Below are 22,850 nucleotides of genomic sequence, written 5' to 3'. Positions count from 1 at the left end.
ACTTAAGTATTTAATATAGTGTATTCTATATATATATATATATATATATATATATATATATATATATATATATATATATATATATATATATATATATATATATTTTTTTTTTTTGGGAGCCCTTCAAAACCCGGGCCCTTCAAAACCCAAGGCCTCGGCCTGCAGCCCCAAAAGCTCCTTTGTTAATCGGGCCCTGCTTACATGCATCTTACAGCAAAACAGGTCATGTGAAATCAGCCTGTACCTCTTTTTGTTTTCAATTAAAAACAAATAATAATAATACTTACAGCATTCAAACCACACAGCTGGTAGCAACCCATGGTAACAATTGCTGTGATTATCTGCCACCGAACAGATGGGGTTTTGAAAAGTTCAATCATTGACACTAGATGAATACTGCGCTGGGCACTGTACTCAGCCTGTACTTCCTCCAACTCCTTTGACACATCCTTTTTGTTGAGAAAAGCCTGTAATGCTGAAAACGAAACAGTCAGATTAATAATAATCCACAATTATAGTTTTATAAACATTTGGCTCACAAAGTGACATAGTGGCAAACAACTTGTTTGTTTACATCCAAAAAAAAAAAAAGTTATAGCACACAAAGCTAATGGGTTAATTTAATAACCCGTCAACAAGAAGTTATATTATTGTGTAATTGGATAACTTGATACATCTTATCTATTCACAATACCTTAATAACATACAATTAACATGCATTGAAAACATGTGATAGTCGTTCACTTCATTCACTATCATGCATGCTTTCAACATGCCTTGATCACTGTGACAGAGATGGCTACAGAGGTGACTTAAAACGAGGGAAATGAAAAGAAAACACAAAACGTACAGGGTAAATTGAGGCACAATGGCACTCAGCTCTTTATTAATTCAACAAAAACAAACAGTGTGTACAAAACACGGCACACTGGCCAAAGTAAAAATAAAGGACACGCTGGCCAAAGTAAAAATAAAGGGCACCTTGGTCAAAGTAAAAATAAAAGACACACTGGCCAAAGTAAAAAATAAAAGACACACTGGCCAAAGTAAATATAAAGGGCACGCTGGCCATAGTAAAAATAACACAAAGAATAATTATAATTTGTATAAAACAGGTACCTTAGATTGCTTACTGGTTCGCTCTTGCTCTTAACTCTCCTCTTAACTCTTGCTCCAAACCCAAAGTGGGTCTTTTATACATGGCTGGAGCCTTAATTACCTATTAAACAATTACCTTATTAAGGCTCCAGCCACATTCCCACGGGCTTTATCGGGACGTGAATTCAACCCCATCCATGCCAACTACATTTTACAAGACCGGCTTTTTGCCGGTCTCAAATAATAAACAACATTGTCACAATGACACACTAACACATATAATAATAATAATAATACTAATAATGCAATACAAATACAAATGAAATACAAACATTAACATGCACAACGGGTGGGCACCCCTATCACAATCATACATTACTGTATTTAGATAGTGTAAATTGTATATAATTATCATTTTGGTCACCTTTTGTGTTCTTTAAAAAGGGACTGCATTCAATAAGTCTGTTTTGATTAATAAACATTTTCAACTGTTGTAAATCTCTTCATCAAAAGTTTTGGACCATTCGGGATGCTATATACTGACTAATTTGGAACTCACTCTAGAGACCCATAATAATCCAATTTGCTAAATGTACTGTAAGTGTCATTTTAAATAATGTGAGAGTTGTAAAACATCTTTGAACACATAATTATTTCACATTTGCAATAGTTACTGGTGTTATTTTTTAATATAACATTCCTCAAGTTTGTCAGGTGCAATAAACAGAACATTACATTTTAATCATGTTGTTCATACGGCATTGAAAGAAAAATCAGCACAGGGTTTTTAATGTGGCCAGCCTATTCTATTCTGTGATTCATTCATCAATATTTCAAAACATTTTAAGACCTGACTATTTTTTAATCTTTTAACCTTTTCACTTCTTTACACAAGAGGTCTCATAGTTTTACTGCCTCAACTTATGCACCAAAGACCAAAGGTCTTGTCATTAATATAGGATGCAAAAAAGAGTCTTTTTACAAAATACCATATTGGCCCCTGCCCTGTAATGATACGATTTTATTTGTTTAGTTTAGTACATTCAAAACTTAGGTGAAAATCACACTTTCTATAATTGCACTTGCTTTATATTGTCCTTTTACTTTTAAATCACAGTTCTTTTCAGAATGCAAGTTCCTTAAACTGGGATATTGAACTTAAATTAAGGGGATGCTCTACACAAGAGAAATAGGAAACTACAGGTTAATACACATTTCTGATGACGTGGGGCCTCATTTTTAATCTCATTGTAAAATCGAGGCAGGTTTTAAACTCTGATGAACAAGTACAAGTCAGTAACATGCATCCCCCACAACGGAGATACACTCAGAATCAGAGCTCTCAGTTTGATGAAAAATATTGATGACCAGGATAGATATGAACTGTATGTACAGAGTAAGAATTAGCAGTGACATTTTTAATTACAAAGTGAGAAGTGACTCTCCAGACATGCAAAAATTACTTTTTGACAAATACTGTAGAGATTGAACAGATAGACAGACAGACATACACCTTCATGTATCTCCAGAATGTCGTACTCTCAACATCTTATGCTAAGCAAGGTTAATACTCAATCTCATGACAACTGGGGGTGCAAAAAATGTGAAATGCATGTACTGTACACCTCCACACTAACTCCTAGGGCACTGTAATGGCTAATGGCTGAGGATGATGTTTTTTTTAGCCTACTTCAGAAAACAGATGACAGTATAACTCTTACAAAGATATCAAATAAATTAACATGCTGTCACATGATCCCTCCAACTGCTAAAGTTCAGTGAGGGGATCAAACTAAAGGGACACTGCAGGAAGCCATAACTGGAATGAGGATGCACACGAGAAAACTGAAGCAATCGACAGGTGGTATTGTATTTAGCTTTGCAGTGAAAAAGGTTAAGCTCTAATAGACCCAGAAGAGTTTCAGCTAACTCTTAAATGTAAAATGGCATCCCCAGAGAACAACAACATTCTCTCTGTTGACAAAATAAATCATCGCTAACTAGATTTAGTGCTGCATTCAAAGGGCAAGTACTCCTTGCAGTATTTAAATCTTGGAAACAAGCCAGCTACTAAAATACTGTATTGTTAAATTATGTTCAATTTGCTTACGTAAATGACACAATGTAATTTACTCTGCCAATTGCTATTTTTTTTTTATTCCACGTCATACTGTGGCAAAGAACTGAGATGATATTACTGCAAATGATCATTTTGTAGCATGCCACACTCTCCAGCCAAAGGAACCTGCTACCTGAATTTAAATGCACTGAATTGCTATTCCCATAGCAAAAGCACTCAAAAGTAATGCGGATTGTTCCAAACATTGACTGTAATAACAAGAGAAAAAAAAATGAAAATGAAAGACGCTTAAAGCCCACCATACACGGGGCGATTTTGTCACTGACAAAATCGCTCAGTGTATGGTGAAAAATCGGCAGCTGCCAACGACAAGCGAGAAGTCGTCTACAAACAGAGCTACCCTCTAATCCCGGCGACAAATCGCCTGGAATTGACCAATAGGAAGAAGCTTGTTTTGTCACGTGACAAAACTTAAGGTTTGGAATTGAAGCTAACACAACATCGACACAATAATAATGTCCCCAATCTTACACAGAAGTATATTACCTTCAACCTTGACTTGACTAGCAGTTTTTGTAGGAATAGATTAAATCATTAGCCTATATAAAATTTTTCTTTTCGCTCAAATAAAATAAACTTAAGGCTATAAAATATTCCTGAATGGTATAAAACCTACTCATTGTAATAAGTAATGGAAACACGTGGGGTGTGAATGCAATATGATAACACAATAGCCCTGTGAGAGTCTTCACTACAGACTTCCTCCAGCATTTTGAAAATATTTTTTAATCAAACAGTAGCTGCTCATGCAGACAAAACAGCTACTTCTGGCATTATTCTTTTATTTTGTAATTTTTAGTTTGTACAGACTGGGAAAAGTCAACTGTTATAATTCACGGGCAACAAAAATTGCCCTGTGTTTGGTGGGCTTAAGACACAAAATCACTAATGTGTTAAAACATTTTACACCTTGTACATCTTAATAATGTTTTCCAGATGTTTATTTTATAGCATTAAAAAAAAAATAAATAAATAAATAATAACCTCAATATTAATTAAAATCCAAGGGTCCATCTTCTCCTGGCATGTGTTTAAACAATAGCTCTGTTGTTCAGTAATATCTCAGTTTTTCAAATGGAATAGTGTTTTGATATAAATACGTACAGGTAAAACTAGTGTCTATATGGCTAGATGAGCTATTGTTGCATGACAGCAGCTAGGTACTTGGGACTCTACTGACAGCACGCTGTGAGTGAAACAGAGGTGCAAGGTACAGTGAATAATAGTAATTTAGATCCAAAGGATGTTTTCTTAGTATTTTTGAAGAAGCTGCAATAGTGAGGTGAACTGATAAGGAGGTGGAGGAATATAACAGATAAAGACAGACTTCCTTGGGATGGGTTTCTTCAACCCATTTGCAAGTTGTGTTGAAGGTTTCGAGAAGCATTCAGTTTGGATTTCAGTTTTTGTTTGCTGGCCTCTACTGTTCATCAGTGTGTTGCTGAATTGCACATATTAAATGTGAGACAAAAAACCCACAGAATTCATACAGTTCGTACTTAACAGAACCCACATTTCAGTTCCAACAAGCCCCTAGTAGCGGGTTTACAGAATGGAATGTTTACATATGCCAACTAAATATGTTGTGTTGCTGTAGTCAAAAGTTTACATACCCCAATGTTAATTTATAATAATAATTTCTAGAAATTTCTCAAAAACAAAATTATAGGAAAAATCTTTTGTAGCAAAAGTTTTGCTTTTTAACTAGGAAAAAGTTACAAGAAATGTCTACAGTTATTTCAGCATTTTTTTTTGCAAAACTCCAAAAATGCTAATTCAAAGGTATTCATAACCTTTGATGCTATGATAGTATTGTCTACAAGATGCTAAAATTTCAATATGATAATGCAGAACTTAGATCTAAAAAAAGAGAGTAGAGAGTATAAAACATTAGGCACAGGATGATTGCTGTCATTACTGATAAGTCAATATGGGGAAAAAGTGACGAGACCTTAGGCAGAAAATTACTTATTGTCATAAAGCTGGAGAAGGATAAACGAAGATTTCCAAGCATTTGAGTATCCCAATTTCAACTATTGTTTCTATTACTAGACTCATGGTACTGTCACAACGCTTCCTCGGTCTGGAAAGAAAGAAGGTTCTTTCACCAAGAACAAGTAGAAGAATTGTGAGGAAGGTTAATAACAATCCGAGATTGACCGTCAAAGTTATTCAAAGTGAGTTGGCTACAATGGGACTGGGGTTTCCATTTTAACCATAAGGTCTCAATGGTCACTGGCCAAGGAAAAAGCCACTCTAGGGAAAACATCATAAGGACAATCGCTTAAAGTTTGCAAAATGACATTTAAATTATGGATATGAGTTCTGGTAAAAGGTTTTGTGGAGTGATGAAACCAAAATCTAGCTATTTGGTCACGTTGATAGTCATTACGTTTGGAGTTGTTTTGTTAAAGTCTGGTGAGACATACAAAGAAAAGAACACCAAACCTACTGTCAAGCATGGTAATGTGGTAATATTGGTGGTAATATTCTTCTATGGGGCTGTTTTTTCTCTAATGGCACAGGACATTTTGTTCCAATACATGATCAAATGGATTCCATAGCATACCAAAAGATAGTGGCCAATCATCTGAAACCCTCCACTACAAAACTTGGTTTAAAGTGCAGCTGGATATTCCAACACAACAACGATCCAAAGCACACATCAAAATGTACTTCAGAAGGGTTAAAGAAGAATAAAATCAAGGTTCTGGAATGCACCAATTTAAATCGGATTGAGAATCCTTGGTACAAGTTGAAGAAGGCTGTGCACAAGAGAAATCCTTGGAATTTGAATGAACTGGAACAATTTTGCGCTGAAGAATGGTCAAAAGTCACTAAATAATTATGCCAAAAGTGAATTGACAAATATCCTAATTGTTTAAAAGAGATTATTATTGCTAAAGGTGCTTCACCTAGCTATTAACTTAATTTTCATTGTCAGGGTATGAATACTTTTGAGTTATACAAAAATAATTGTAGACAACCAGGCAATCTTCATTACTCAAGCGGGGCATGGTCATATCTTTCACTTTTCTTGAGTTAATTAAAATCATGTCTTTTTGAATTGATATTTATACAGATTCTTAATCAACTAATTTTGGCAATTTTAACTCAAATCAAATACCCAACACTGAGCACCTTGCGTTTTTATGAAATCACATGACTTGAGCTCAGTATTTATATAATAATAATAATAATAATAATAATAATAATAATAATAAACTTCATTTTATATAGTGCCTTAATAGCATTCATCTCAGAGCGCTTAACAAAAAAAAAATACAAGTCATCAAAACACAGAACCCAAACACAAAATTATAGAATCATAAGAAAGCCTTTCTAAAAAAGTTACTGAAACAATCAACAAACCGATCTGCTCACTATTTAAAATGTCAATAACATTATCTATGTGCCCACTGATGTAAAACTAAGACTGTTGCGTTTTCATTGTGCATCAGTATATTCATATCCGAATGAGGACTAGTTTGCCCTGCAGGCGGCCAAATTGTGAGTTTTCAGTGCATTCATAAACCATAATCCTGACCCTAAAGGCCGATATAAAACAATAACAAGGTGGGGACGTGGACAGGACCGCAGGGGAAGAGAGGCACTGAGAAGTATCCTGCAGACAGTGTGATAGAAATATTAGGATGGCTTGCCACTTCTATATGTCAGGTTGAAAAAAAGAAATTAATTGTCACTCCAGTTATTTTTCAGTAACTTTCCTGAACATTTAACATAATGTATTAGGCCAAATACCTTAATAGTTAAAAAAAAAAAAAAATGGTATTGTAATGTTTGGGGGTTCTGTGCTATCGTGCCAAGTGTATCAATGGCAAAACAAAGAGAAAATGAATTAAATAGACTGTGGCCGTTGCTCAGTTTATTGACTGGCCAGAGGCTTAGGTTCTCTACATATTTTCCTGTGGCAGATGTCAGTCCTGCACAGCCACTACTCTTCAATCTAATATTTTATTTTATTGTTTTTTTTTTTAGTTACATGCTTTATTGATCACTTAATCATATTGTTCTTTTATAGGTATATTTTCACTGTTGTTGACCTCTTCCCCTTGTAGTTTTAACTTTGTGGAGAAGGGGGTAGTTATCTTATTTCCACCCTTTTTGAGGAAAATAGTATTTTATATACTGAGGCTTTTGGTGATGTAAATGGGATAAACTTCCTATGTAGCTTGTGCAGCTTTTTAAATACATGATCGTGTCCCAAAATGAAGCAACTTTGACTGTTTTTGTTTGAATCTATACACTATAACCACACCAAGTAAGCATGCATGCATCATTAATAACTCAAAGCGTTATAACCATGTGATGTACTTGATTGATACAAACTGCTGTTTTTTTCCTCTTCAATAAACATCAGAGGGTCTACAGTAGCTGAATCAAAATGTGCTGTTAAGAAGAAATATTCCACTTTCTATTTATAGACACCACATGAAGGCAGAAGGCCAGAGAAGAGCCAGTCAAAGAAACACACAATGAAATACCACGCAGTACGTGTTCTGCAAGGAAAGAAAGAAAAAGATTGCTGTTTGTTTCAGTAAAATCATAGACATGTTACCTTAACTGTAAAAACAATCAGCAGTTTGTATTTAATATTTTACAATGTACTGTGTGTGATTGTTTGACACACAATTACATGTGTTAAATCCACTATATATATATATATATATATATATATATATATATATATATATATATATATATATATATATATATATAATAAAAACAAAAAGACCAATAATGAATATGTGACACTGTGGGTTCATTTTTACTGTGGAATATTCTAATATACACAACCATATACAGTGGCTCTAAAAAGTATTCACCTCCCTTGGACTTCCCACATTTTATTGTGCTACAACATGGAATCAAAATGGATTTAATTAGGAGTTTTTGCTACTGATCAACGCAAAAATGTCCATAATGTCAAAGTGAAAGATAAAATCTACAAATTGTTCTAAATTAATTACACATACAAAACAATATTTGGTAGAGGCAACTTTGGCAGCAATTACAGCCATCATTCTATTTGGATAAGTCTCTACCAGCTTTGCACATCTGGATACTGCAATTTTTGCCCATTCTTCTTTGCAAAATTGCTGAAGCACGGTCAAGTTCGATGGGGACCTTTGGTGAACAGCAATTTTCAACTCTTTCCACATATTCTCAATTGGATTGAGGTCCGGGCTTTGACTGGGCCACTCCAGGACATTGACCTTTTTGTATTTAAGCCACTCCAGTGTGGCTTTGGCTGTATGTTTGGGGTCATTGTCCTGCTGGAAGATGAATCTTCTCCTAAGTCCAAGGTCTCTTGCAGACTTCAGCAGGTTTTCCTCCAGGATTTCTCTTTACTTTGCTGCATCCACTTTGCCCTCTATCTTCACAAGCTTTCCAGGCCCTGACGCAGAGAAGCATCCCCATAGCATGATGCTGCCACCACCATGCTTCATGGTAGGGATGGTGTTCTCAGGATGATGTGCGGTGTTAGGTTTGTGCCAAAAACAGCACTTAGCGTTGAGGCCAAAAAGCTCTATTTTGGTCTCATCAGACCATAGAATCTTCTTCCACTTGGTCTCGGAGTCTCCCACATGCCTTCTGGCAAACTCTAGCTGAGATTTCATGTGAGTTTTTTTCATCAATGGCTTTCTTTTTGCCACTCTCCTATAAAGGCCAGTTTTGTGACGCACCCGGGCTATTGTTCCCACATGCACAGTGTCTCCCAGCTCAGCTGTGGAAGACTGTAACTCCTTTAGAGTTGCCATAGGCCTCTTTGTGGCCTCCCTGAGTAATGCCCTTCTCGCCCGGATACTCAGTTTGAGGATGGCCTGTTCTAGACAGATTCACAGTTGTGACATATTCTCTCCATTTCTTAATAATGGACTTTGCTGCGCTCTGGGGGATATTCCATGCCTTGGAAATGTTCTTATATCCTACCCCTGATTAGTGCTTTTGAAGAACCTTATTCCAGATTTGCTTGGAATGTTTCTTTGTCTTCATGATGTAGTTTTTGTTAGGAAATGTACTAACCAACTGTGGGACCTCCCAGAGACAGGTGTATTTATCCTGAAATCATATGAAACATTTTAATTGCACCCAGGTGGACTCCATTCAACTAATTATGTGACTTCTAAAGACAATTGGTTGCACCAGAGCTTACTTAGGTGCGTCATTGCAAAGGGGATGAATACGTATGCAATAAATTGTTTTCTGTTTTATATTTGTAATTAATTTAGAACAATTCGTAGATATAATTTTTCACTTTGACATTATGGACTTTTTTTGTGTTGATCAGTGGCAAAAACTCCTAATTAAATCCATTTTGATTCCATGTTGTAACACAATAAAATGTGGAAAAGCCCAAAGGCGGTGAATACTTTTGAGGGCCACTGTATATACTGATGCACAAAAGAAACGCAACACCCAGGTCTAATAGATTTAAAAGGCACTCTTGTGTTAAAGGAGATTCTTGAACAAGGTTGGCTTGAACAACACAACAGTCTGCAGCACACTCACCACAATGTCTCCCACACATTGTGTTCCATCAGGTCTGTCAAGGACAAAACGGCATTCATCAGTGAATAAAACACTCCACCACTCTCTCTGCCGCCACCTCAGATATTCTCTGGCCCACAGAAGATGGCAATTTCGTCTCTCTGCTGTCAACATGTTACCCCTGAAAAGCCTCGGAGCATACACATCATTTTCATGCAGACGATGAGCTACAGTCATTTTGCTGATGCACTGGTTATTTCTTCCTGGAATTTCTTGTGCTGTAGCCACTGCCGTGTGAAAACAATTATGCAGATGGATGAGTCGGATGTGACGGTCCTTGGCCGGTGTGGAGACCCTCTGCCTTCCAGGACGTGGCACAGAGCTGGTTTCCTGGTTTCTCTGGATTAGTCTGCTGATTGCTGAAGCAGACCATCTCATTCTCCGGGCAACTTCTCTCACAGACAGGCCGCCTCCAATCATGCCGATAGCAACCAGGCAATCTTCATTACTCAAGCGGGGCATGGTCATATCTTTCACTGTTCTTGAGTTAATTAAAATCATGTCTTTTTGAATTGATATTTACACAGATTCTTAATCAACTAATTTTGGCAATTTTAACTCAAATCAAATACCGAACACTGAGCACCTTGCGTTTTTATGAAATCACATGACTTGAGCTCAGTACTTTATAATAATAATAATAATAATAATAATAATAATAATAATAATAATAATAATAATAATAATAGTAAACTTTCATTTTATATAGTGCCCTTAAAAGCACTCATCTCAGAGTGCTTAACATAAAAAATACAACAAGTCATCAAAACACAGAACCCCAAACACAAAAACACAGAATCACAAGAAAGCCTTTCTAAAAATTTTTTCTTTTAAGACGATTTTGTTTATTCCAAGAACAATACTACAGAAAAAACAAACCCTATGATGCTCACTATTTTAAATTGTCAGTTATTTACTATAGATGTGCCCATTGATGTAAGACCTGGGGTAACACGTAGTCAGTAATATATATATATATATATATATATATATATATATATATATATATATATATATATATATATATATATATATATATTAGCTCAAAGAGCCAGCTGCTCATACTATTTTATTGAGGAGGAAGGAAGTAATACTGCTATAAATGTGTCCACTGTGATCAGTAGCAGGGACTTTAATTTGTAAACCAACTCTGTTTTGATTGTTGAGACCAAAAAAAGACAGTTGATGGAAATGACAGGTGATCTGGTTTGATTACCTTTCTCTGCCCTTGTCTCATCCCGTTTTTCGAGCAGCAGGTACCTGGGGCTCTCAGGAAGAAAGGGCAGCGTAAGCAGTTGCACTGAAGCAGGGACCATGATGATGCCGAACATGTAATTCCATCTGGATTCCTAAAAAAAACCCAACAAAACAAAACTTCAATTTGCAACTAATACCGCTAAGTCTAATGTACTGAACATAAACACTATTCCTATGTGTTTCCCTTGCTGTATTCACCAGGGGGCACTGTTTTAATTACAGCAAGGGGGAGGGGTAGATTGGACTTGGTGGACAACAAAATATAAATCAATTATTAAAGAAACACATATCATCTATTACAACTCTTCTAGGGGGTTTCAAAATGTTCTGCCAAAGAAACAATATCCAAATTGCACGTCCACTGAATAATTATATTAAAAAGACAAAGATACTTTAAGAATCACACACACACACACACACACACCACACACACACACACACACACACACACACACACCCTGTTAGATATGTTGGTTTTCTCCTGCTTTTAAGATTTAAACAGTGGTGTCATTTAGATCCACCTCCATTTCATTCAATTGAGTAGACATGACTGACTGACAAGAGTCCTGACAGACACAGATTAACTGTCATTTGTTAAACTCTAGCTTGTTTTTAGCTGTGTGCCAGATCCTTGCACGAGACTTGAAGGAATGTTCCTACGGTTCATGCATGAGGATCCACACCACTTCGCCAGTGCTGTGTCTGAGAAAGCAGACTCATACAGTATACAGTCATAGCAACTGACTGTCACATAAGATTATCATTTGGAGTCACATATTCAAACATTACTTTGGCATTTGCATGTACATAATTAACCTACTGGGGCAAATAAAACTTAATTCTACAATTCAGAATAATACACATGATTGCTATGGCATGTGATAATGAAGTTCTTATGATGTTGTATCACCTGTAAGTAATTTACTTTCTTACTGAAAGCGCAATAAATCTGATGCATAGAATGATACATTTAATATGTTCACCTTCAAAAACAGATGTATGATTTATAAGGTAATTAAATAGCTGCATCAAAATTGTTCTATATTGTGCTTCTTAGCATGTTATATGTAAACTACAATATATAGTACCTTCCAGCAAGTTTTGGGGCAGACACATAACTGCAAAACAACTGGAGGTGGAGACACTATTATTATTATTATTATTATTATTATTATTATTATTATTATTATTATTATTATTATTATTATTATTATTTCTTTATTTTAACAGATGCCTTTATCCTATGCGACTTGCAGAGACTTGCTGCCTGTTTTAACACACCATGAACTTTCCTTTCCTAATTATTATTATTATTATTATTATTATTATTATTACTTTGAATGACTTACAGAGACTAGGGTGTGAACTATGCATCACAACTGCTGCTGCAGAGTCACTTACAATAGGACCTTGGTTTTATGTCTCATCCGAAGGAGAAGCAGCACACAAGCAGACAATCCATCTCACAAGCAGCACAACAGAATACAGGGTTCTTTTTTTTTTTTTTTTTTTTTTTCAAAACCAATTTGCAGTCTAATATGATTTAGAAATTGGATCAAGATTTAATCTTACCAGAAAGCAGGATTACAAATTGAGCCAAAACTGAGCCCAGGAGCATAGCTAAAACTCAGAACAACACAAATTGGCTCAGAATCAAGATCGGAGCCTGGATAAAATCCCTGTAGTACAACTGTCCTGTCTGCAGTGTCAATGTACTTGAAGAGTATGCTATGAAGCAAAAACCAGAAGACATGAGTAAACCTTTTAGCAAAATAACTGCTGATGGACCCAGAGAAGAAGGGTTGTGGGTGTGGATAATAACTCAGTCAAGCAGGACTAAAACTGACCTGTAACACTTCTGGCCTCACTGTTGTTGACCACAGCATAGAGTTTGTTGGAAAATAATTTGAGGCTGAAACCTATGCATTTAAAAACAACATTATTGTGCCTTATATGTTTGTGCACTGTATCTTATAAAACAAACTTATAAGATGTATTGTCATTGACAAAAATACTAATATACCAGTACAGTAGCTGCGTAAATGCAGTACACTTTGTTAGTATTATTTCAAATAACTTTTTTTTTTTTTTCTTGTACACTTCTATGGTGAAAGTAAAATTAGAAATGATAGCATATGTATATCAGTGTTTTAAAAAGTGTATAGCAATAATTACGTTAATATTAACTGTTGTGTTATGTTGTGCTTTCGCTAAGTTGGTCTCACATGCGTACATTTGAAAAAGCACATGCTTTAGCAAACATGGATTTTCAATTTGATAAAGTCCACGCTAAGCAAATAACAGCTCATGCCCTTCTTTGGTCATTTCACTTCAGGAGTGCATTTGTGATCAGGCTGCAAAGCATGTCATGACTTCAACTTCCCAAAAATAAACTGGGACCACATGACCTCTGACAGCAGTTCAGATATGGGAATGACAGAGTTAGTGCAAGATTGTTTCTTATCACAAAATGGTGAATGCCCCGACTAGATACAAATCGATATTAATAAATGAAGCAGGGATACACAACTTACAGGTAATAGAACCACTAGGAATAAGTGACCATAATATAATAGTCTGTGGCAAATAAATCAAGGGCAGTACATAAATCAAAGACAATGGTTTACAATTTCAGGACAGCAGATTGCAAAGGAATGCAACAGGAGCTTCTAAACACAGACTGGGATAGAATACCAATAGATACTGAAGCTGAAAACAATTAAGGAAACGCAGGATGCCTTTATCCCAAAAATTAGAAAATGCAAACTTAAGAAAAAGAAGCCATGATGGGTAAATCAATCAATTAAGCTTGGTATTAAAAACAAAAGAACATTCTACCTTTCTATTAATTCAAAGGGAGCAGCCTCACAAAAAGAATACAGAGGCCTGTAGAGACCTAAAAAACAGACTAGAAGAGCGAAAAGGGAATTAGAGGGACAAGTAGAGGTAGATAGCAAACTTAATCCATTTTTTTTTTCATTATGCTAATGCTATAAGGAAACTAAAAGAGGAAGTCAGTAGTTTAGCGACAGCAGTGGTATTTTAGTGACAAAAGACTATTAAATCGCAGATGTACTTCATCAACACTTTGTGCATTTACAAAGGAGGATTTATACAACATGAGAAAGTTAACAGAATGTACACAAACATCATTACCAGAGTTTGTTACAAAACAGAATCAAGTACTAAGGGAGCTAGCAGCACTTAAAATAATCAATCTGTCCAGGAGTCCTCAGGGAAACTAGAGAACAGATTTTTAAACCAATATGTTATGTATTCAACAAATCTATAAATAAAGAAGCTATCCCACTGGACAGGAAAACTGGCAATGTTGTTCCTATATTTTTTTCAAAAAAAAGGGAGATAAATTTGGTCCTGGGAATGACATATGTAAAATCATGGAAACTATAATAAGGACCAAAATGGAGCAATGTTTATACTGTACTGCAAAAACATTATAGGAGACAGCAAACATGATTTAGGAAGGGTACAGTAGATCTTGTTTAACTAATTTACTAGATTTCTTTCAGGAGGTGACTACTGGAGTGGGCAAGGATAGTACATATGACATAATCTACTTTGACAAAGGTTTATAAGTACCGCATGAAAGACTATATCTAAAAGATTAAATCAGTAGGAATAAATGGTAAAGTAGTAGCATGGATTCATAACTAGAAAGCAGAGAGTTATAATTAGAAGCCAGGCATCAAACTGGAGTAACGCAACAAGTGGGGTACCACAGGGATCAGTATTGGTACAATTGCTATTCTTAATCTATATAATTGACTTGGACTAAGACATAATCAGTAAACTATGCACATTTGCAGATGACACAAACTGGGAGGGGTAACCAGTTCCCAATCAGCAACTTTAATAATACAAATAGATTTAGACAAGATTCAAGCGTGGGCTGACACATGGTAGATGAAATTTAATGTGAATAAATGCAAATTCTTGCACATAGGGCACAAAAACATTAGAGGCAAGTACAACAGGAATAGTAATGAAATAGAGGAGGCTATGTACGAAAAGGACTTGGCGGTAGTCGTGGATGAATCTCTTCAGCCAACTAAACAGTGCGGAGAAGCTGAAATATTGTGTCCAGTTCTGGTCCCCATATCATAAGAAAGACATTCAGGCATTGGAGAGAGTACACAGCAGAGCAACACGATTAATTCCAGGATTGAAGTGTATGTTATATAAAGACAGACTGAAAGAGCTGAATCTGTAGAGCCTAGAAAGAAGGAGAGTCAGAGGTGACTTAATAGAGGTATTTCAAATTGTCAAGGGGTTTAACAAAGTAACTGCTGAGAATTACTTTTCACAGGTCACAGAGAACAGGACCAGGGGCCATGGGTAGAAGCGAGAGGAGAAGGAGCTTTATCACGGAAAGGGTGGTGAGCCATTGAAATAGGCTCCTGGACAGAGTTGCTGAAGCAAAGAATAGTCTGGATGTTGTCATGAACAATACTGTGTAATCCTCTCTGTGACCATTATAGACCTTTAGCTAGTCGCCTGCAGGAAAGGTGGTCCCTTGACAACTATGTTTTCCGATTACCAGTAGCTGATTCTTTTTTTTTGTTGTGCCATCTGTTTGAATATAAAACATTTCACAGTAAACTGTGTTAATACATCTTGTAATAAAGGAAATATGACTTTATGTTGCAGTTTCTTTGCTCATACTGTATGTTTGACAGGGGGTAGATTAAATCTAAATTAAAGGTGGCTGAGCTATCTACAAATATAAACTTCAATCTAGAAAATCAACTAGACCCTAATACAAATCTGTTTGTTTCATAGACAGGCAGACTAACCTGTTTCTGTAACTAACCCAAGGGGTATGGAATGGTTCTCTCACAATGTTTAAATGCCTATTTTTAAATTATAGCCCTTAGCTAACATTTTATCATCTGTAATAGACATATTTATGGATATTTTAATGTCGTTTCCTGCCTAATTTGTGCTGCTTTGGCAGTGACAGTGAGGTTTCTGTAAAGTTATGAATCAAAACATCATATTAATAGTCAGAGAATCTGCATTAAGACTACATTATATTTATGCTACATATATTCAATATAACATCAGACACATATTTTGCATATACTGGAATAGAATGTATTGATTGCTGGACAATGAGTGGCTTTCAGTTTAAATTCATACTACTTACAAATCTGATGCAATTTCATCAATGCAGAGCATTCTGATTCGCTAGTTCAATCGCACTAATTTAAATCGGGTGACATTTAGCAGAAATCACTTGGGAAATTACCTATGCTGATTTATTTTGTGAACTGGAAAAAACTTGACTCCAACCTATAAGTCATAACTAAAATTGTTTGGGGCTGGACATCCATATCTAAATTGTCCATCTGCCTCAGTTATTCAGCTCAGCTGTGTAATTATATATACAGGCAACACACACACACACACACACACACACACACACACACACACACACACACACACACACACACACTGCAGATATTAAAAATACATTTAAGAACTGACAGATGTGGATTCAATTCATGATGGAGCTGTAATTAAACTTAAATGTGGTATATTGACATTTACCCTGACTAAAACATATGTATATATTTATTTAAAAAAAAAAATGACCAAGAAATACTAAACTGTACTGTTCATTCAAGCAAACAAACTGAATGAAACCGACAGGCAATAAAACTTTACTGCTTCCTTTTGACCTATTATTTCTAGTATAAGACTCAGTACCAGGGTTGCCAGAGTGAGATTAGAGCAATGGAAATGAAGCCAGGTCTTTGACCTTCACTACAAAAAGTTAATAAATATGGAATTTACTAAACACATTTAATTAAGTACAGCATTTTTTATCGCAATTATAGTGTGCAGTGATGTAGTGAAATACTATATAGATACAAACATTGTTCCTTTTGCTAAATCTGTGAAACAGAAGTGGCTCACGACAGCCATAAATCAGCCCATCCTCATGTAACCGGACATCACAGAGGGATGCTGTTTTTGACTGCTGTAGGTACAAACTTGGCTCCTATTGATTTTCATGTAATCTGATCAGTATATCAAAATATTTTACTGCTATAGAGGGAAATAATTCCCCTGTAGGAATACAAAAAAAGACAAATGGGTTTTCTGTTGCCATTGTGATGAGTAGAATTAATTTACTTCAAAAACAAGAGAGGATGTTTAAACCTAAATTACAAAACTGAATTGGGTAATTACTTTTCTTATAAGCTTCTCAGCAATGCTATCCACTATATATTAGTTATCAGGTCCTTAAATCTGTTTTATTAGGGTAATAGGACAGAAAGGTAACATTTGTTACATTTACTAAAATATAAATACAAATAAAAATTGTTTTAAAAAGACCACATTCCCATTGGGTACTGGTATGCATATATATATATATATATATATATATATATATATATATATATATATATATATATATATATATATATACATACATACATACATACATACATACATACATACATACAGCTCCGGAAAAAATTAAGAGACCACTGCAAAATTATCAGTTTCTCTGGTGTTACTGTTTATAGGTATATACACTGACAACTGGTCAAAATAACAAAAAAGATGCAGTGTTGTCAGACCTCGATTAATGCAAAGAAAATAAGTTCATATTCATTTTTAAAACAACAAAATACTAATGTTTTAACTTAGGAAGAGTTCAGAAATCAATATTTGGTGGAATAACCCTGATTTTCAAGCACAGCTTTCATGTGTCTTGGCGTGCTCTCCAGTCATTCACATTGATGTTGGGTGACTTTATGCCACTCCTGGCGCAAAAATTCAAGCAGCTCGGCTTTGATTGATGGCTAGTGACTATCCATCTTCCTCTTGATCACATTCCAGAGGTTTTCAATGGGGTTCAGGTCTGGAGATTGGGCTGGCCATGGCAGGGTTTTGATCTGGTGGTCCTCTATCCACACCTTGATTGACCTGGCTGTGTGGCATGGAGCATTGTCCTGCTGGAAAAACCAATCCTCAGAGTTGGGGAACTTTGTCAGGGCAGAAGGAAGCAAGTTTTCTTCCAGGACAACCTTGTACTTGACTTGATTTATGCGTCCTTCACAAAGACAAATCTGCCTGATTTCAGCCTTGCTGAAGCACCCCCAGATGAGTCCAATTTTCAGCTTTGCCCAACACCTGGTCATCTAATGGTTAGACGGAGACCTGGAGAGGCCTACAAGCCACAGTGTCTCACACCCACTGTGAAATGTGGTGGAGGATTGGTGATGATCTGGTGGTGCTTCAGCAAGGCTGGAATCGGGCAGCTTTGGCATGAATCAAGCCAAGTACAAGGTTGTCCTGGAAGAAAACTTGCTTCCTTCTGCTCTGACAATGTTCCCCAACTCTGAGGATTATTTTTTCCAGCAGGACAATGCTCCATGCCACACAGCCAGATAAATCAAGGTGTGGACAGAGACCACCAGATCAAGACCCTGTCATGGCCAGCCCAATCTCCAGACCTGAACCCCATTGAAAACCTCTGGAATGTGATCAAGAGGAAGATGGATGGTCACTAGCCATCAAACAAAGCCAAGCTGCTTGAATTTTTGCACCAGGAGTGGCACAAAGTCACCCAACATCAATGTGAATGACTGGAGAGCACGCCAAGACACATGAAAGCTGTGCTTGAAAATCAGGGTTATTCCACCAAATATTGATTTCTGAACTCTTCCTAAGTTAAAACATTAGTATTTTGTTGTTTTAAAAATGAATATGAACTTATTTTCTTTGCATTAATCGAGGTCTGACAACACTGCATCTTTTTTGTTATTTTGACCAGTTGTCATTTTCTGCAAATAAATGCTCTAAATGACAATATTTTTATTTGGAATTTGGGAAAAATGTTGTCAGTAGTTTATAGAATAAAACAAAAATGTTCATTTTACCCAAACACATACCTATAAATAGTAAAACCAGAGAAACTGATAATTTTGCAGTGGTCTCTTAATTTTTTGCAGAGCTGTATATATATATATATATATATATATATATATATATATATATATATATATATATATATATAGAGAGAGAGAGAGAGAGAGAGAGAGAGAGAGAGAGAGAGAGAGAGAGAGAGAGAGAGAGAGAGAGAGAGTAGCATCAGGTCTCGTGGACCCGCTGAATGGGACTTGTTGCTCTTTCCCGCCTGCAGACCCTATATAAAGCTGCAACCTGTGCAGTGACGAGTGAGGGTGCTAAGACAGGGCTGCAGCAAGAGCTAATCCATTCCTTTCAAACTAATCCGTTCCATTTCCATTCCAAAATAAACGTCTTTTCCAGCGGCAAAAGAATCTTTTTTCCTTTCTTCCTGCTGACCCCATACTGTTCGCCATCGCCACTAATATATATATATATATATATGAATATATATTAAAAATGTCATATATAATATATATATGAATAATATATTATATATATATAATATATATAGACTGATTTCACATGATACGTCCTATGCGGAGATAGCCTCAATGGAAATGATTTTTACACGTGGTTTAATTAGAAATGTGCACAGATTCATCTACGGTTATCAATCAACTAATGCCTGTTAATCCAGTCAACAGCCCTAATATATATATATATATATATATATATATATATATATATATATATATATATATATATATATATATATATATGTGAGCCAGCTCACAAGTTTACCACCAGGAGTCATTCATGGCAGGCTTGGTATGAGCCCACAGAGGTTGCCAGGAATGATCAGATGGACCTGTGGGCAGCAAACATGCCTGCCATGATGTCAAGGAGGAGTTTGACTATTGTTAGACTATCATTGGCCTTAATTGGCCCACACATGTAGCCTGTAACGGCCAAATGCCTGGCTGGTAAAAGGGAGCATGTGCCTCTAGTCTGTTGGGTTGTTTGTTTTGTTTGCCTGCCTGAGAACTTCTGAGGATTATCTACAATAAGATCGGAACGGGATAACGTGGTGGTCCTTTGCATCTGCAATTCCCTGTTCTCTGCAGGGGCTATGAGAAACGGCCTGTCCGCTGCTGAGATTCGCAAAGGGACTGGACTGCGGAATAAGGGTAGGAGAAGGGTTCCTAAAGAAGAAACCCAAAACCCAGGTGGAATTACCTATTCACCAACTGGACGGGGTTATTGGTCCGGTTGGTTTACATCAGCAATTTTGCATTGGTGGTTTGGTTTTTGTTTGAAACCTTGTTTGAACTGTTTATTTTTTTTTGGACATTGCAATATAAGAGCCAGCTGTATAGAATACTGGAATAAAGACTTGCTTTGTTTTGGAAACCACTGTCTGTTTTCTTCGTGTGCACCTACCCGCTCACATATATATATATATATATATATATATATATATATATATATATATATATATATATAGACAGACAGACACACACACAATAAAAGTCTCTATGGCAATACAAGCGTTCAAATTTCTTTCAGGCAAACTATATTTAAATGGCTTACCAAACGAAATTCACCTGCTTGTTAATATTCTTCATCAAAATCTCTTTACTGATTTAAAGAAAGGACATAGTTGTAAAAGAAACTACGCGTTTTGACACTAACTCTTCATCAGGTTTATTAACACCAGCAGAATACATGAACCCCAGTTTCTTGCAATAGTTGTGATGGTGACCAAACGTGCGAGTATTGTTGTGTAAAAAAAAAGTAGTTTAAAATTAACAATTGTTAAGGAAATGTAGAACAAGAGCAGCAACAAATAAAAATACACTTAAAGTTTGTGTCTTGCAAAACTTAATGCAATTAATGAATGGCTGAAATGCAACAAAAACAGCAAGAATTAAACAAAAAAGGACGTGAAAAGGTTACCGTACCAAGCTGAAAAAAGCTGTCTTTGTGAACTCCAATAAACCAACGTTATCTTTCGCCAATCAAATCATAGAGGGCCCAAATAAAGTTTTGTTATAGATTTTGTTACATTGTTTACCATCAGGAGTTTAAGTGATTGAATTGCATAAGATTCCATGGTTAGATGATGAGCTGATATCTCTTCAGCCAAGGAATCAGCCACAGTAATTTAAAAGCAATGTTGCCATTATGTAAAACAGTATGTAGCGTGTGAAAGCAGAACACACAGAAATGCAGGTCAGCTGGCTTGCATTCCCTTCCCTTCTCCCCTGCTCCGGCCATGACGTACAATGACCTACAAACTTGATTGTTTCGGCCTACAGCCACAAACACGTGCGCATTAGTTCGTAGTGATTTAGGGGCAAAAACTGTATAATTAAGTCATAGTATTTGACCAGGATTCAATGCAAGCTCCTTTATGACAAGTCTCAATTTTCTGCCTGATTGCCTACTGGTACTGTATGTAAATTCTGCTCACCTTATAGAACATTGTCTTTTGATATCTGGTTGGTCACTTGTGTTTTCAGCAATGTGTAACAATATGCTGGTACTTAAGAGCACTGAGGGGGGTATTCTAGATTAAATAAATCCATTTGAGTATGTGAAAATTGCTGTCCACAAAATGAAGTACAGTAGAATGGCACACTGAAGAGTTAAGTGGCTGCAGAATTGTAGTAACAGCTCTTACAGTGTCTTACCATTGAGATTTGATAAAACAAATTATTTTAGTTATGGTCCAATTGGTTTCAGGAACTAAAGAGGCCATTCAAGAATAGCTTTTACAATATTATCACTCACATTGTCCCTTTCACATCAATCCTTCATGATACTTTTTCAATATATTTTTTACAGGCAGAAATACACTCATTTACGGTGGCAACTAATTGTTTTTCTTATATGCCCTTAATGAGCCACTGTCCTAAGTAGACTCACAAGGACTTTGATGTTCATTTATTTTGGTACTGTACAGAAATGGCCCAATATTAAATGGATATTTATCATTATTTACACCTGCATAAAATTTAATTTCTTACCACTTTAATATCATATTATGTGTGTTCTCTATAATTCTCTATTGACGTTTCAGCCTTATTCAGTATTTATCATGATTACTAAATATTTCAGCAAAGATGTCCCTTTTCAATCACTTATAAAAGCCAATTTGCTGAAGTTGTAACTCCAGCCCTCTCTGAAACTTATGTTGTAAGATTTTCCATTCAGTAATTCATAGTTTCCACAGTTGCAGAGGGAGCACAAATTAGTCTCATACTATCTGCTTTTTACTATATCATTTCAGACATTAACTAATTACATTAAAATGTAAAGCGGCTTAGCCATACAGGGAATTGACCTGTACTCTGTACGACTAGAAAATATGCAAAAACATTCTCCTCACATTAGCGTTGAACAGAATTATATACACAGAGTGTTATGTTTCTTCATAACTGACATGAATTAGCTCAAGGATTTATTCAGACTACATCACCTTCTTAATTTCCCTTAATGATATCTGAAAAAATATTAAGAGCTATTAGAAAATGGTTTGTGCAAACAGCATGGTAATTATCACTTAAACTCATCAGTGTATTTTTGCATAATTTGTTTATGGCAGCAACTGGAGAAAACAAATACTAAAATAATATAAAGTATTTCCCTTTTGTTATATAAATGGATCATAAACATGTATTTTTCATTATTAAAACCCTCACTAATATGAGTAAGAAAATGGCCCATCTAGTTAATTGAAAAATAATGTGCTTGTTAGACATTATACAGATGGAGAGTCCTCTGAGATCTGCAATACAGTGCATAATTGATATATCTGTGATGTTTCACAGAACAGGCTTATAATATTCTAACATGTAAACAGGGCAAATTATCCTGGAGCTAAGGTCTTATT

At 35.8% G+C, this 22,850-nt stretch overlaps 1 protein-coding gene across 4 annotated transcripts in view; it reads right to left on the bottom strand.

The window, feature by feature from the left end:
- Window positions 1-22,850, bottom strand: part of slc2a9l2 (solute carrier family 2 member 9, like 2) — a 149,388-nt gene that overhangs the window by 72,486 nt on the left and 54,052 nt on the right. For all 4 annotated transcript variants that reach the window (XM_041276219.1, XM_041276193.1, XM_041276204.1 and 1 more), the window contains 2 exons: window positions 11,028-11,160; window positions 288-475 (listed from right to left, as the gene is read on the bottom strand). In XM_041276219.1, coding sequence (XP_041132153.1) covers window positions 288-475; window positions 11,028-11,160 — 321 coding nt within the window. The remainder of the gene's footprint in view (window positions 1-287; window positions 476-11,027; window positions 11,161-22,850) is intronic.

This window comes from Polyodon spathula, chromosome 2 (assembly GCF_017654505.1).
Source record: "Polyodon spathula isolate WHYD16114869_AA chromosome 2, ASM1765450v1, whole genome shotgun sequence".
Lineage (NCBI taxonomy): Eukaryota > Metazoa > Chordata > Actinopteri > Acipenseriformes > Polyodontidae > Polyodon > Polyodon spathula.
The sequence above is the reverse complement of the archived record's forward strand: the minus strand, read 5'-3'. Positions and strand labels throughout refer to the sequence as shown.